The sequence below is a fragment of the Armigeres subalbatus genome, chromosome 2, assembly GCF_024139115.2.
Source record: "Armigeres subalbatus isolate Guangzhou_Male chromosome 2, GZ_Asu_2, whole genome shotgun sequence".
Lineage (NCBI taxonomy): Eukaryota > Metazoa > Arthropoda > Insecta > Diptera > Culicidae > Armigeres > Armigeres subalbatus.
The window spans coordinates 176,091,491-176,104,868 of record NC_085140.1 but is presented as its reverse complement, the minus strand read 5'-3'; the positions used below and the strand labels follow the sequence as shown (position 1 = coordinate 176,104,868).

Here is a 13,378-nt window from a genome sequence, read left to right as displayed (position 1 = left end):
CCCCGCAGTGTTTGATACCTGGGGTAAGTGTAAAATCTTTGAATTATTTGCGTTCTTGGTACTAATCACTACCAATTGAATGGGGTTAGTTGAATTGTATTATAATGGTCACCTGTGATATAAATTTACTTGAAAAAAGGACAATTGGTGCAAATAAGAATTGATTTTATGAATGCAAAAATCAACTTTTCGCGAAACCTTAAATTACAGTTCAAGCGTTAACCGTGTTAGTGTATGTATTATACAAATTTCATCATAGTATTAGTGTGAGCATCAAAGTATATTCTTTCATAATGTTGTAATGTGGTAAAAACTGTAAAGTATGTACAATTCCAATTTTTCGAGTTGATTTTTACATTTACCCCCTTTTTCCACTTCCCCCAGTGTACCTTACTAAGATTTCTTTCATCTTAATTATTGATGCTTTTAATATGCCAAAAATTCAGTTGCATTATTTCGAGCTTTATGCCTATGAGTTTTTTAAGATCGCTTCTGTAGATATTTTTTTCATAGATGTTTTCCGCGTTATTCCTATCGTCTGTGACTTGTTTCATATATATTTAAATGGTTAGCAATTTTCCTTACCATGAAACAGTTATAAACCATTGTTTAGCAAGAGTTCAGCTCGAGCGTGCCTCATGGGTGCTGTATTCCAATCTGAAAAACAATATAAAAAATATAATGCATTTTACAACGGAAATCAAATATCAAACTTTAAATCCTTATAGTTTACTACCATCACCAGTTGAGTTAAATGGGTATTCCAGTAATAACAAAACCCTTAGTTACTAGTTGTGCAGCTCGTCCATTCCATTGTATTGTACATTATGTATGATGGCCGACCGCTACTGTCATTAAATTTTAACGAGCGGCGGCATCAATGCACACCTTCGTCTATGGCTTTATGCATTTGATATCAGCAAAAATGTGTAGCACAAAGTATGTCATCTACTTCATGAAATTTAAAAGCATAGTTCCCCCGTACATTCATCAAGTGGATCTTTTAATAAATTATTACTTTTCAAACCAGGCAGCTTTCCACTCGATCGATACGTCATTGCTGATCGTTATCATAATTTTCACCTCGGTATCAGTTCGGTTTTATCACTTGCCGACCAGCCTTTCATTACTTCCATCGACAAGCACTGAAGTACCATTCATTGGGGATGCATCGATCGTATCTTACAATGTATTGAATAGACCTGTAAAGCTCAGAACACTGCATCGAAATTTTCTCGTCTGCTCACTGAAGAAAGGAAGTCAAATGGGGCGATGATGTAAAACGGAATTTTCAAGAGCTTGTGATGTTAAACCTAGACCAACACTTGAAAAGGGCGTAACAGCCAAAACGTGTTCCATCTGATTCCTCGTCTACATACATATATAGCTATATATGTAGACAAAGAACCAGAAGGAATAAATTTTGGCTGTAACGCCCTTTTCAAATGTTGGTCTAGAAACATGTGATGAAGTATTTCCTACACATAAATGGATAATTAGGCGCGGTTTGGCGAATATCTTCTAAACGATTTCCATAATATGAAATGAATTTTTCATAGATCAGAATAATCATTCGCACAAGTTATATTGCTTTGCAAAAGACCATTTTTTGTGGATGCATTTTCAATGGCATTCTCCTGATGGTGCAATCCAGATCGAGCGCAAAGGTGGTTAATTTCAACTTGTACACAAGGTTCTTCGAGCTGAAACAATGAACGCCAGGAATAATGAAGCCAATCATGGGGACTACAAAGCCACGTCAGCCGTTATCAAGGTCATGGAAATCAGAAGCGGACGGGGTTGATTGGGCGAGGAAATTTCATTCAATATCCACCTGTTGTTGGCAGAGATTCGTTCATGCTGTTATTCGGTCTTTCCACACAGGCGGCGTATGATGGGAATTGGAATCCGGAATCAACCATGTGAAAAGTGGGTACGGTATTTGATCTATGTCTATCTGTGGGAAGTACTTGATGATATCTAATCCTTCCTAGTGAAAACGATATGTAACTGAGCTGTAGGGCTGATTCATTTTGATGTAGTTTTGTCTTATGTGTACCAGTGTAGTCACTTGTAAGTCCTGGAGCATGATAGAATTGAATATCTTAACCGTTGAAAAGAATATGTAGGACATTTTCATCGAAAAAGCAGGAGCTAAGTAAATGCTTGTTTAATCTCTCAATAGGTATTTTATCAATGCAGAATATCGCAATAATATTGTTAACAATATTATTTAATAAAAGGTGGCGATGTTCTTTTGCCAGAAAACTCATGGAGGCATCATGACTTTTATAGCTGGCAGCTTTTGTGGATAACGCGAGACGTTATTCCCTTCCTGGCATAGACAGTGTATGGAGGCGCGCGGTACATCGAAGAGTAGAAAACAGTTAAATGCCGTGTGTTTGAAGGAGGTCTCCAGTCAGTATTGTACTGGATTGCCGAGAATGGCAAATGCGAATCATTGTAGGAGCTTCTCTAAATCGCTATCTTAACTCCATGCGCCTACAAATATTCGTGCATACCAAATTTTACATTGTATGGCTTGTTTTCATAGAAAACGGTTGGTTTAGTTTCTGAAATATTTTTTTCAATATTTTCACCCCAGTTTGAAATTGAGTTTGAAAAAATATAAATTACACGGGTTACAACGAGTTGATAAATAATACTATAATCGAGTTTTGCGACGAAATATGGGCTTTAAAATGATTAATATGTGCCAAAATGGTACAATCTAATTTACTGCACACGATAATTTTCGCCGATAAATCATGCTGCTGAAGATAACCTTCAGATCAACCTGCATTTGGAGAAATTTGATGTCATGTCCATTAAATTATTTAATTTATTACGCGACGCAGAGAATACACTATTTGAACACTTACCCAAGTTGGCAAAACATACTTTTGCATATAAACGACGAAAACGGATTCATATAAAAATGAAAAACGATCCGTAAATAACATCCAAATGTTCCATAAAACGCTACCATAAATCCATAAAATAGTTCACAAGATTCCATAAAGAATAATTTTTCGATCCATAACTAAGCTAAAATATAGCAATTAATGGGAAAATATGTTCCATTAACATGGCCAAGAAAAACAATACAATTCTTGCTATTTTCCCATGACAAATGATCCATAAATATGGAAAATGATCCATAAAAAACTGTATTTTGATCCATAAAACTTCAAATTAGCGCATTTTTTATCGTGATGATGATCCATAATTTCTGTTATATGCTTCATAATTCTGGCCATTTGATTTATAACTTTGTTCAAATGATCCATAGTTTTGGTTATATGATCCATAAATTATGAAAAATGAACCATAGATTTTAAAAAATGTGTGGATCAATTAATATAGTTTCATTGACCTTCTTTCCAAGCATTATGGATCATATTATCAAAATTATGGATCAAATAATCAAAATTATGGATCATATTACTGAAATTATGGATCATCATCACGATAAAAATTGCGCAAATTTGAAATTTTATGGATCAAAATATAGGTTTTATGGATAATTTTTCAAAGATTTATGGATCATAAAATTATACTTTATGGAATCTACCGAGCTGTTTATTGGATTTTTGGTAGCGTTTTATGGAACATTCACATTCAGATGATTTACGGATCGTTGTTTCATTTTTATGGATCGTTTTTGCACATTGAACGGTGCAAAGTAAGGGCTGCCACCCAAGCTAATTGAGCAAAACCCGAATAACACACATGTTGTAGAGTATTTACATAAACTTATCTAAAACAAAATTTGGTCACATTTGAGTTGCTGCTACCAAATCAGTGCGAGTTGTACTACCAGGGAATGTAGTCATGTAACTACTGTTCATATGTTTATTTTTCAATGTAGCACCCAAATAAGTGCTGTAATGCTCTAATCTTCCTTAGACAGAGAATATTTATTTCAAATTCGGTTGACATCGGCCAAGAGGTTCGGAAATTACATCGATTTTATCGATAACTAAACAATACACCGCCCCCAACACTCTTCCTTTATCCAAAGATCATAACATCCATCCCCCCCCTTAGTTTAAGATGAAGAATGTGTTTTACAAATTTGGTTGAAATCTGCCAAAAGGTTCAGAAGCTTCACTAAGTTGATCGATATCCTTCCCCTCTTCCAAAGATTATCCCACTTATCTTGGTCTCTTTAAGTTAGAGAATGTGTGTTCCAAATTTGGTTGAAATCGGTTAATGGGCTCAGGAGCTATGCAAATATGAGCATGACCATTATGGCCGTACAATTCGTGGTTGCTACTTCGTGATTGACTCAATGTACACGTTTCAGAAGCTCTCGTATTTTAAATCAATAAAGACGCCGGCCACGTCCTTATGGTCATATAGAAAAGGTAGGATTGTTAGTTCGACGCTCGTTGCTACAAGAGACTGAGAATACCTCTGCTTCTCCACGATTGTCTTGGGATGTGGTATATAACAAGGAGATTTTATCTGGATTCACTTAGGTGAGTGGTGTGATCTATGGGAGGGAATTTTATGAAATGCGAATAAAAATGCACATTAATTAATGTAATCTCTGTACAGTACAGAGCAGAACAAAATATCTCAAATCGCATTACCGTTTTGCTGGCGACCAATCGCGTAATCAACGTAATCAGCACAGATCTTATTTCTCGGATCCCGCGAAAGTTATGCGTCGGATTTAATTACGACGACTGTTTATTCTACTGTAGCGCTCCTAGTGGTCGGATCTAGAATGCTTTGACAGCAGTTTGTTGTGAAATGTCTCCTCTTTTAGAACTGAAAATTACGTCGCGATTCATTTTGTTTGAAGGAACTTACACGCAATGGAAGCCGTGAATCGAAAGTTAACACCGGCACCGGCTTTGAGAATACGAAATGGTCAGGATAAAAAATCGCAAAATAGTTGAAATTTGATTTTGTGCAACTTCGGGGACAAAAGTTTCATAAAGCTACTGCCGATAAATTCGCAAGAAAACTAATGATCTGGCAAGGTATTTGCTGCTGCGGACAAAAATCCCAGGTTTTCGTGACAAACAAGACTATGAATTCCCAAGCAGAAGTGTCTAAAAAAGCGTATTCTTCCGTACATTGAAGCCCACAAAGGACCTGTAAAGTTTTGGCATGATTTGGCAAGTTGTCATTACAGCAGAGAAGTGCTGCAGTGGTATCGAGATAACGGGGTGGATTTCTTCGAAAAGGACGCCTATACACCCAACTGCCCTTAATTTCACCCAATTAAGAAATATTGGGCAATTGTCAAGCAGAAGTTGAAGGAGAGTGGAAAGGTGACTAAGGATGCGACAGAGATGAAGAGATGGTGGAACAAAATGGCCGCTCAGGTAATCCAACAGAGTGTCCAAAATATGATGATTGGTGTTTGAAGAAAAGTTTGAGATAATCGTCGAAAACCTATCATAAAAATATGATTTAAATATCAGAATGGCGATCGGTGATGGGCGAATGGGTGAGCTCTTGTTTCATCCTTCGCCACCACACACCATTCTCTTGCACAACGCCAAAGATGGCCCTAAGCACGCGTTGCCGTTATTAGAACTATAAATATTTACAACTGACTTATCTTACCAAAATGACTTAAGCATGTTTTTGTATGGATAACTTGCTCGAGTTTAGATAAGTGTTGCTTTCAATGTTTAATAGAATGAAAGGTAAACATTAATTTTAATTTGGTTCATAAAGGAGAGAAGTAAGACCAGAGTTCATGTAGAATAATAATAGTTAGAAGCTGTTATACTCGATCATAGCACTTATTAACCGATCTTTGCTGCCAAATCTCGTCAAAGTTCTAATCAACGGACTAGAAAAAGACGAATTTCGCGCCAACTCGACCAGCGGTTCTCAGAATCGAATGAAACTTGGTGGGCATAAAGATATGGTATTTCTAAGCCACTCTGCATACTTATTTTTCCAAAAATTGTCAAGATTAACATTTGATGAGGGCCTAATTTTTTTCATGATTTTTTTTTTAATCGATGTAACTCTAAAATGACAAGACCTACAAAAAAGTGTTGTATGGCGGACTGTCGTGAAATTCCCTGAAGTTTTTTTTTGGAAAAATATCCAAAAAATAAAAAACCGATTTCTACACTGAAAAAAATTAGTTTTAAAAATTAAAATCGATATTACAAAAAAACCTCATCTCAGAAATCGATGATTTTTTTTTTGCAGATAGGTATTTTAATTATCTAACTTTTCTGGGAATAATGTTCCTGTGACATATTTAAGGAAAAAAAGTTTTTCTAACAAAAACTTTTTTCATGTCCATATTGAGTGAAAAGTTATCAGCGTGTTTTATGTCTACAGCGACAATTATTGGTTCAGCAGCCTATCATCAACCAACGATACATTTTGGAAGTATATAAATTTGTTTAGGAAGCAATTTAGCATAATCTAACATTAATGTGGACCAACATTTGAAAAGGGCGTTTATTTTCCTAGATTGCTTATATCAATGTTACACACAAATGACCAGATTTACAAAATTGTGATGTTTGATGGACTATTGTAAATTTGTCTGAACTATGAAGTCTGAAACATAAGAAACATAAGAGCGTTTCGTTCACCGAGAAAATAAATTAATGAATGTAAAGATTAAAATTGGTTTAGCAAAAAAAAAATTGGAGGTCGATCTTTTTTATCAGATAAACATTTTGATTCCAAACGATGAAGCTCGGTAGGTAATTTCATTAGGGGGATTTCCGGTAAACGCACATTTAAAGAATAATAAATTTTCCGCATTTTTTTTTAAATTCTTCAATTTTATTTGTTACTACATTTAATTCTTATTTCTACTTGAATACTCATTGATTTGTAAACTTAGTCGAACAATTCAAAGACTTTTGGGTCTTCATCTGAGTTGGAATATTTTTTAGCCAGGATTTCATTATGAGTGATTGGTATAAAATAATGAAGCTTTTGTGTGCCAATAATAGTTTTTGCTTTTTAGAAAAGTTCATCAAACTCTTGTTGAGTACCGTCGTCGGGGGTGACAATGGGTCAAATGGGGGCGAGGATGGGTCACTGTTTCAACTACTTAGAATGCTTGTAGAATGGATGTATCTGAGGACAAGAAGACAAAATTATAAGAGACCTTTTGGACGATTTTGCTCTACGCCCTCCATGCTCGCGGTGAGAGCGATGACCCATTCTCACCCCCAGACCCATTGCCACCCCCGATGGCGGTATTGCTCATTCGTGATATAACAGAAATATAATATAGTGATATTTTTGTTTGATTGAAAACGTGCCCATTCGCCCATTCGTACAACTCCCGAGGAGTCTTGATAGTATTTCCATAATCTTTGGCAAGAGTTGCTCGTTTTGCCATTCGTTTGAGAGTGCCACCAATAGCTTCGCAAGGGCCTTTTCCGTGCGATGTTGTAAAAAGTGCCATTCTGCTTCTAAGTCATGTTTTGAATTTAAATTACACAGACTTGCAAAGTTCCTTTTATCTTTAAAATGTGCTGCAGCTCACCCAGACACAAAAGTAATTTTTGTTAAATTGATCGACTGTTTCAAAAAGTCAATTAATTTCGAAATGAATAAATGAACAGCTTTTGTGTCATGGGTCATTACTTCTGATTAATAAAGCTAACGTTTTCTAATTAACCGTTTCTTTTAAAGTAAACTTCGAATGGATGTATTGTTGCCTGGGAATTATTCCAACCTTGAGCAGCATTTTGGATAATGAATGAATAATTTTCAGAGAGATACAAAATCATCTACAGGCTTTATAACGGTTTCTAAATTACACCGTTCAGTGGTTAGCCTTTGCTGAAAAATAACATCTTCTTTTCCACTATTACAAATAAATATCACTTCAGTTTCGTTTAAGCAACATTGCCCGTTTTCAAAGTAATTATTTTTTTGTAATTGTTTTTAAGTTACTTCGATACAAAAAGTCAAATTAAACATAAACCCTTTTCAAATCTTGGTCCACAATTATGTTAGATTATGCTAAATTGCTTAACAAACAAATTTTTATACTTCCAAAATGTGTCGTTGGTTGATGATAGGCTGCTGAACCTATAATTGGCGCTGTAGGCATAAAATACGCTGATAAATTTTCACTCAATATGGACAAGAAAAAAGTTTTTGTTAGAAAAACTTTTTTTCCTTAAATATGTCACAGAAACATTATTCCCAGAAAAGTTAGATAATTAAAATACCTATCTGCAGACATTTTTTTATCGATTTCTGAGATGAGGTTTTTTTGTAATATTGATTTCAATTTTTAAAACTAATTTTTTTCAGTGTTGAAATCGGTATTTTATTTTTTGGATATTTTTCCAAAAAACTTCTGGGAATTTCACGACAGTCCGCCATACAACACTTTTTTGTAGGTCTTGTCATTTTCGAGTTACATCAATTTATAAAAAATCCATGAAAAAAAATTAGGCCCTCATCAAATGTTACTCTTGACAATTTTTGAAAAACTAAGTATGCAGAGTGGCTTAGAAATACCATATCTTTATGCCCACCAAGTTTCATTCGATTCTGAGATGGTGCTGCCAGCCCCATAGAAGGAACTAGAGAACTCGGAAACATGATAATTCAAGATATGGTACTTTGACGTGAATGGAAGCTGCGGCTTTTTCCAGCTGCCAGCAAAGCCATCAATTGCTTCCTCAAAACCATGCTCGAGTTTCAAAGAGCTGTATCTTGCGTACAATTTTTTGAAATCATTCAGAACCTGCTGATTGAAATAAGAATTAGAAAATTTGGTAATGTTTAAGCAGAGTAATGACGTAATCCGAAAGATCGGGATTCTAGTGAACTCTATGCAATTTGTTGATGCCTCATCTGTACTTGGTTCACCCATAAATTTACTCAACATGACGCTTCTCGAGCAACTTTAAAATCGTATTAACAATTCCGAACTAGATGTGTAGTGACGGAGATAAGCAAAGGTTCATTTTGTTTCTTTATTAAAGTGTTTTTAAAAGTTCAAAAATTGAATATTTTATCTTCGTCGTAACCGAAAACCCAAAAGAATATGCACAAAGCTTGTAATTTTTTTTCTTTCTCTTGTGCATTTTTCCTGATGTTTTCCTTGGTTCTCGAGATCTCATTCTATATGCCGAGCTCACTCTTGGAATTCGTAGCTTTTCCTTACTGCCATCTTTGGAGTCATTACCAGTCCGATGATCCTTTGGCGGGGAAATCTCAGAATATGATAAAGCTCCGTCAAATTAATTGTTACAGCATCTGACAAAGATCTAACCTGATATATAATGCTAAACAACTACACTACTTTAAACAAATCTTTAAGCTGTTGGTTTTTTTTCGTCATTTTTTCCGTACTCCAATCTTTACTTCTGATGGTCGAATACATTTGTGAATAAAATAAAAAAAAAAAACAAATTTTAATCTGAATGGCATTCAACAAAGAATCTGCAGCCTGCACGTGAATTCATGATTGGTTTTGAACGAGAGGGCATTCTTGAAGATAAACGGCTTCAAGCCATACAAAAAAACATACCTAAGACAGTTTGGTGAGCTTAATCAGTTGTAAAAAAATATAATTGTTATAAGGCCAACAAATGCAAACTGGTTTAAAACAACTTGGACCACTTTTTGGACGGCTTTGAAGGTATTTTGGGGATATTATTGAATTAAAATATGGATTCTTTTGAAATTTCTTAATTAAAAACTTCAAATCAAGATTTCTCGGGATTCTGCCTAGGGATTTTTAAAAAAATTGGTCCAGAGGTGCAGAATTACCACAGGAATCGAGCCCTGTACTTGGTTTTGATGGATATTTTTATTTTATAATAACGGTCTACCGGGGCACCGGCACCGTGGGCAACTGATATATTAATGTTCGCGCTACAAAAAAAAACAGTTCAGCAAGCTTAGTTCTTTGTTTACTGCATCATAGTAGAATCAATTATAGTCGAAATCCTCGTTGGTATAAGGTGGCGGATTCTTCATATTGCTGTGAATTGTTGTATGTAGGACAAACGGTTTGTAGTAGCGATCAAGAGGTAAAATTGTGAATGGCAAATAAAGAAATAAATTGTGAATGTCACTACGAAAGTTTAACTTTGCAACTGCTGTAGTACTATTTTAAAACGATTCCCACATTTTCGCCACACCATCCAATAGAAAATAAATGTTATGGAAACTCATATGTGAATATGTACGTTATGTGGAAGATATTGATTTGAAAAATGTATTGTATCAAATCAATATCTTCCACATAACGTACATATTCACATATGAGTTTCCATAACATTGTAAATTAACGTCCAAGTCGGGTGGTTTAATCCCCGGAAATAGGCAATTAACTTTGATTGAACTGAACCTGAGTTGCGTGCTCTTGCCTACGCAATGCGGTCGGGTCTGAGCTTGACGACCGACTGGCAAATGCTTACACAACCTCACTTGATCAGTACCGTTGCTGATGAAGAATGTGTATAGCCGCCAGACATTCTAAATACTCACGCTCCTCTAATGTGGATGTGTACAATACACATGTGGAAGTATTGGCTTGAGAAATGGATTGCGAGTGATTTGACTATGCGTCCAATTTGGGAATCTCGAGCTCGTTCAGTAGCCGCTAGGTTGCGAAGGCCGACGGAGGTCCTTCGTAGCTTAGTTGGTTAAAGCACCAGTCTAGCGTACTGTAGGGTCATGGGTTCGAGTCCCATCGAAGGGAAAGTGGTTACCTCCAATACATTTTTCAAATCAATATCTTCCACATAACGTACATATTCACATATGAGTTTCCATAACATTGTAAATTAACGTCCAAGTCGGGTGGTTTAATCCCCGGAAATAGGCAATTAACTTTGATTGAACAGAAAATAAATAACGAATTGCGAATCAATCCAAACCACTTAGCTAGGCACACCGAACTGTATACAGAGAAGATAGCTTCCGATGCTATTGAATTACTCACAAATACTCCCGAGATTAATTGCCACTTTTGTTGTACCTTCCACGTTGCGTATATTGCCCTTACATACATTACACATAGCATTTTCAATTTTCAGTACCGCTGTACACATCCGGGAGATAATGACCACATCCCGGCATCGTCAACGTTACCAACCTCAGACTGGCACGTTTCCTCGTGTGGTATGTTCGCACTGCACGTAGAACATGTCGTTGGCCAGTTGCTGAAGATATCCCTGCATGGTACACATCCATCCGCATGAGGGGAGGATGGAGCAATATGTCCAGGTGAGCCGCGTTGTCCTACACTCGATGCAAAAATTGATTTCACTCCATATATACGATTTTATTATCTTAACTAAGAAAGTACAACTAATAGAGGAATATTTGAATTTTTAGATGTCATATATAACTGTCAAAAAAAAGCACGCGCGCACGCTCCTGTGGCCTTGGAGTGCATTTTTTTGACTGTTTGACATGACATTTAGAAAATTTAAATATCCCTTTATTAGTTGCACTTACTTAGTTAAGACTTTAAAATCGTTTAGATGAAGTAACATCGAAGAGCAGATTTTTTTTCAATGAATGTATTTACTCTTTGTGACATTTTATTTAGGTCACCATTATCGACTCCATTATCCCTTTTTCCACACATCCCTAAATACGTGCGGCAGTATAGAGTATGCATAGATTTCCACTGCTTCAAGCTATGTCATTTGGCTATAAATGGGCTTGAGGCGTGGGAGCGTTTAAAATAGATTTATGGTTGTTCGCAACGCATAATGTCTACCTCAGGCTCTGGGTCAGGGTGCAATGTTACTTCCGTCAGTGTCAGGAGGTCGTGTGCTGGGGTTAATTAAAATTATATATCAACATGGAAACGCTGCTTGTTTTAAGATACGTGCAAAATGTTTGTCGCATTAGTGGGAATGCTTTCAGGCGTGGTGTTATTTAAATTTGTTGAAATTTGCCTATACTCAATTTGGATTGTTATTATAAAATATACTGATGGCTTATTATAGGCGGCTTAAGGTAAATAAATGGATTGACTTGATGCGATAAAATAGACATAAGCAACGGTGAACAAACGTAAACACGACTGATGATAATAAATAGTTCCCAGTCGAATTCAGCTGCTAGCTATGTGTACAACTTCGTATTATGCGACTTTGATGCAATCAACGCTATTGCTACATTGCTTTTTTATATTTTATAAAGTTCTTTGGTTCTATACCACGGAGGCAACTTCAGAATCATTTTCAAATGTTTATTTTGAATTCTCTGAAGTGCCTTCTTTCTGGTATTGCAACAACTAGTCCATTTTGACACAGCATACAACATGGATGATCTAAAAATTTGTTTGTAAATTTGTTCTTTAGACAAAGCTTTGATTTTCTTTGTTTCATTTGGGTTGAATGACTTCAATGTGATGTTTAAAAGTTAATTTTTGATCTAACAGAAGTCCTAAATATTTCGCTTCGCTAGACCAATCAATTGGAACCCCATTCATAGTGAAAATATGTCTGCTAGATGGTTTCAAATAAGAAGCTCTCGGCTTATGTGGGAAATTATAAGCTGAGTTTTGGAAGCATTCTAGACAATTTTTCATTTTTGCAGGTAAGTGGAAAAAATATCCAAACTGTTTTGCAATCTACTACAAGTGACATGAAGACTTCGCCCTTTGGCGGAGAGGCCTGTGTCATCTGTAAACTAATTTTTTGACATTCTGATGGTAAGTCAGATAAGTCAGAAGTAAAATTGTTATCCAATATGGGCCCCAGTATGCCGCCTTGGAGAACACCTGCTCTCACAGGTAATCTATCAGATTTCGAATTCTCATAATTTACCTACAGTGAACGATCTGAATAATAATACTGGATCAGTTAAATAATGTACAAGGGAAAATTAAAGTTCATCAACTTTAAAATCAAACCTTTAAGCTAAACACCGTCAAATGCTTCCTCTATATCAAGAAGAGCAACTGCAGTGTCTAGCCTAAAGCTAAAAACCTCACTAATAAAGATTAAAAAAAGGTACAGTCGAATATCCTTCAGATTTGTTGAGTCGAATTAAATTCGAAACTCGTAATAACTGTTGAGTGGTTAAATGCCCATGGCGAAAACCAAATTGCTCATCAGCAAAAATAGAATGGTCATTAATATGAACCATCATTCTATTTAAAATAATCCTTTCAGACAGCTTAATTATTGAAGAAAGCGAACTGATTGGGCGATAAAAAGAAGCCTCAGCTGATTTTTTGTCCGATTTCGAAAAATGGAACAACTTTCATATTTTTCCATTTATTTCAGAAAGTTTTTCGATCAGTATGTAGAAAAAACGATTATCACCCGGGGTTTCGTTTTTTTTATTTTTTTAGTATTAGATCTCACCTCTACCAAATAAGTTCCCAAAGAAGGGCCAAAAACATTGTCTTGATTGACAATGTCTTCAAAGCAAA

At 35.7% G+C, this 13,378-nt stretch overlaps 1 protein-coding gene across 2 annotated transcripts in view; it reads right to left on the bottom strand.

Moving 5' to 3' along the window:
• Positions 1-13,378, bottom strand: part of LOC134211256 (transient receptor potential cation channel trpm) — a 371,958-nt gene that overhangs the window by 253,859 nt on the left and 104,721 nt on the right. For both annotated transcript variants that reach the window (XM_062687969.1, XM_062687968.1), the window contains exon 3: positions 586-657. In XM_062687969.1, coding sequence (XP_062543953.1) covers positions 586-606 — 21 coding nt within the window. In that variant the 5' untranslated portion in view covers positions 607-657. The remainder of the gene's footprint in view (positions 1-585; positions 658-13,378) is intronic.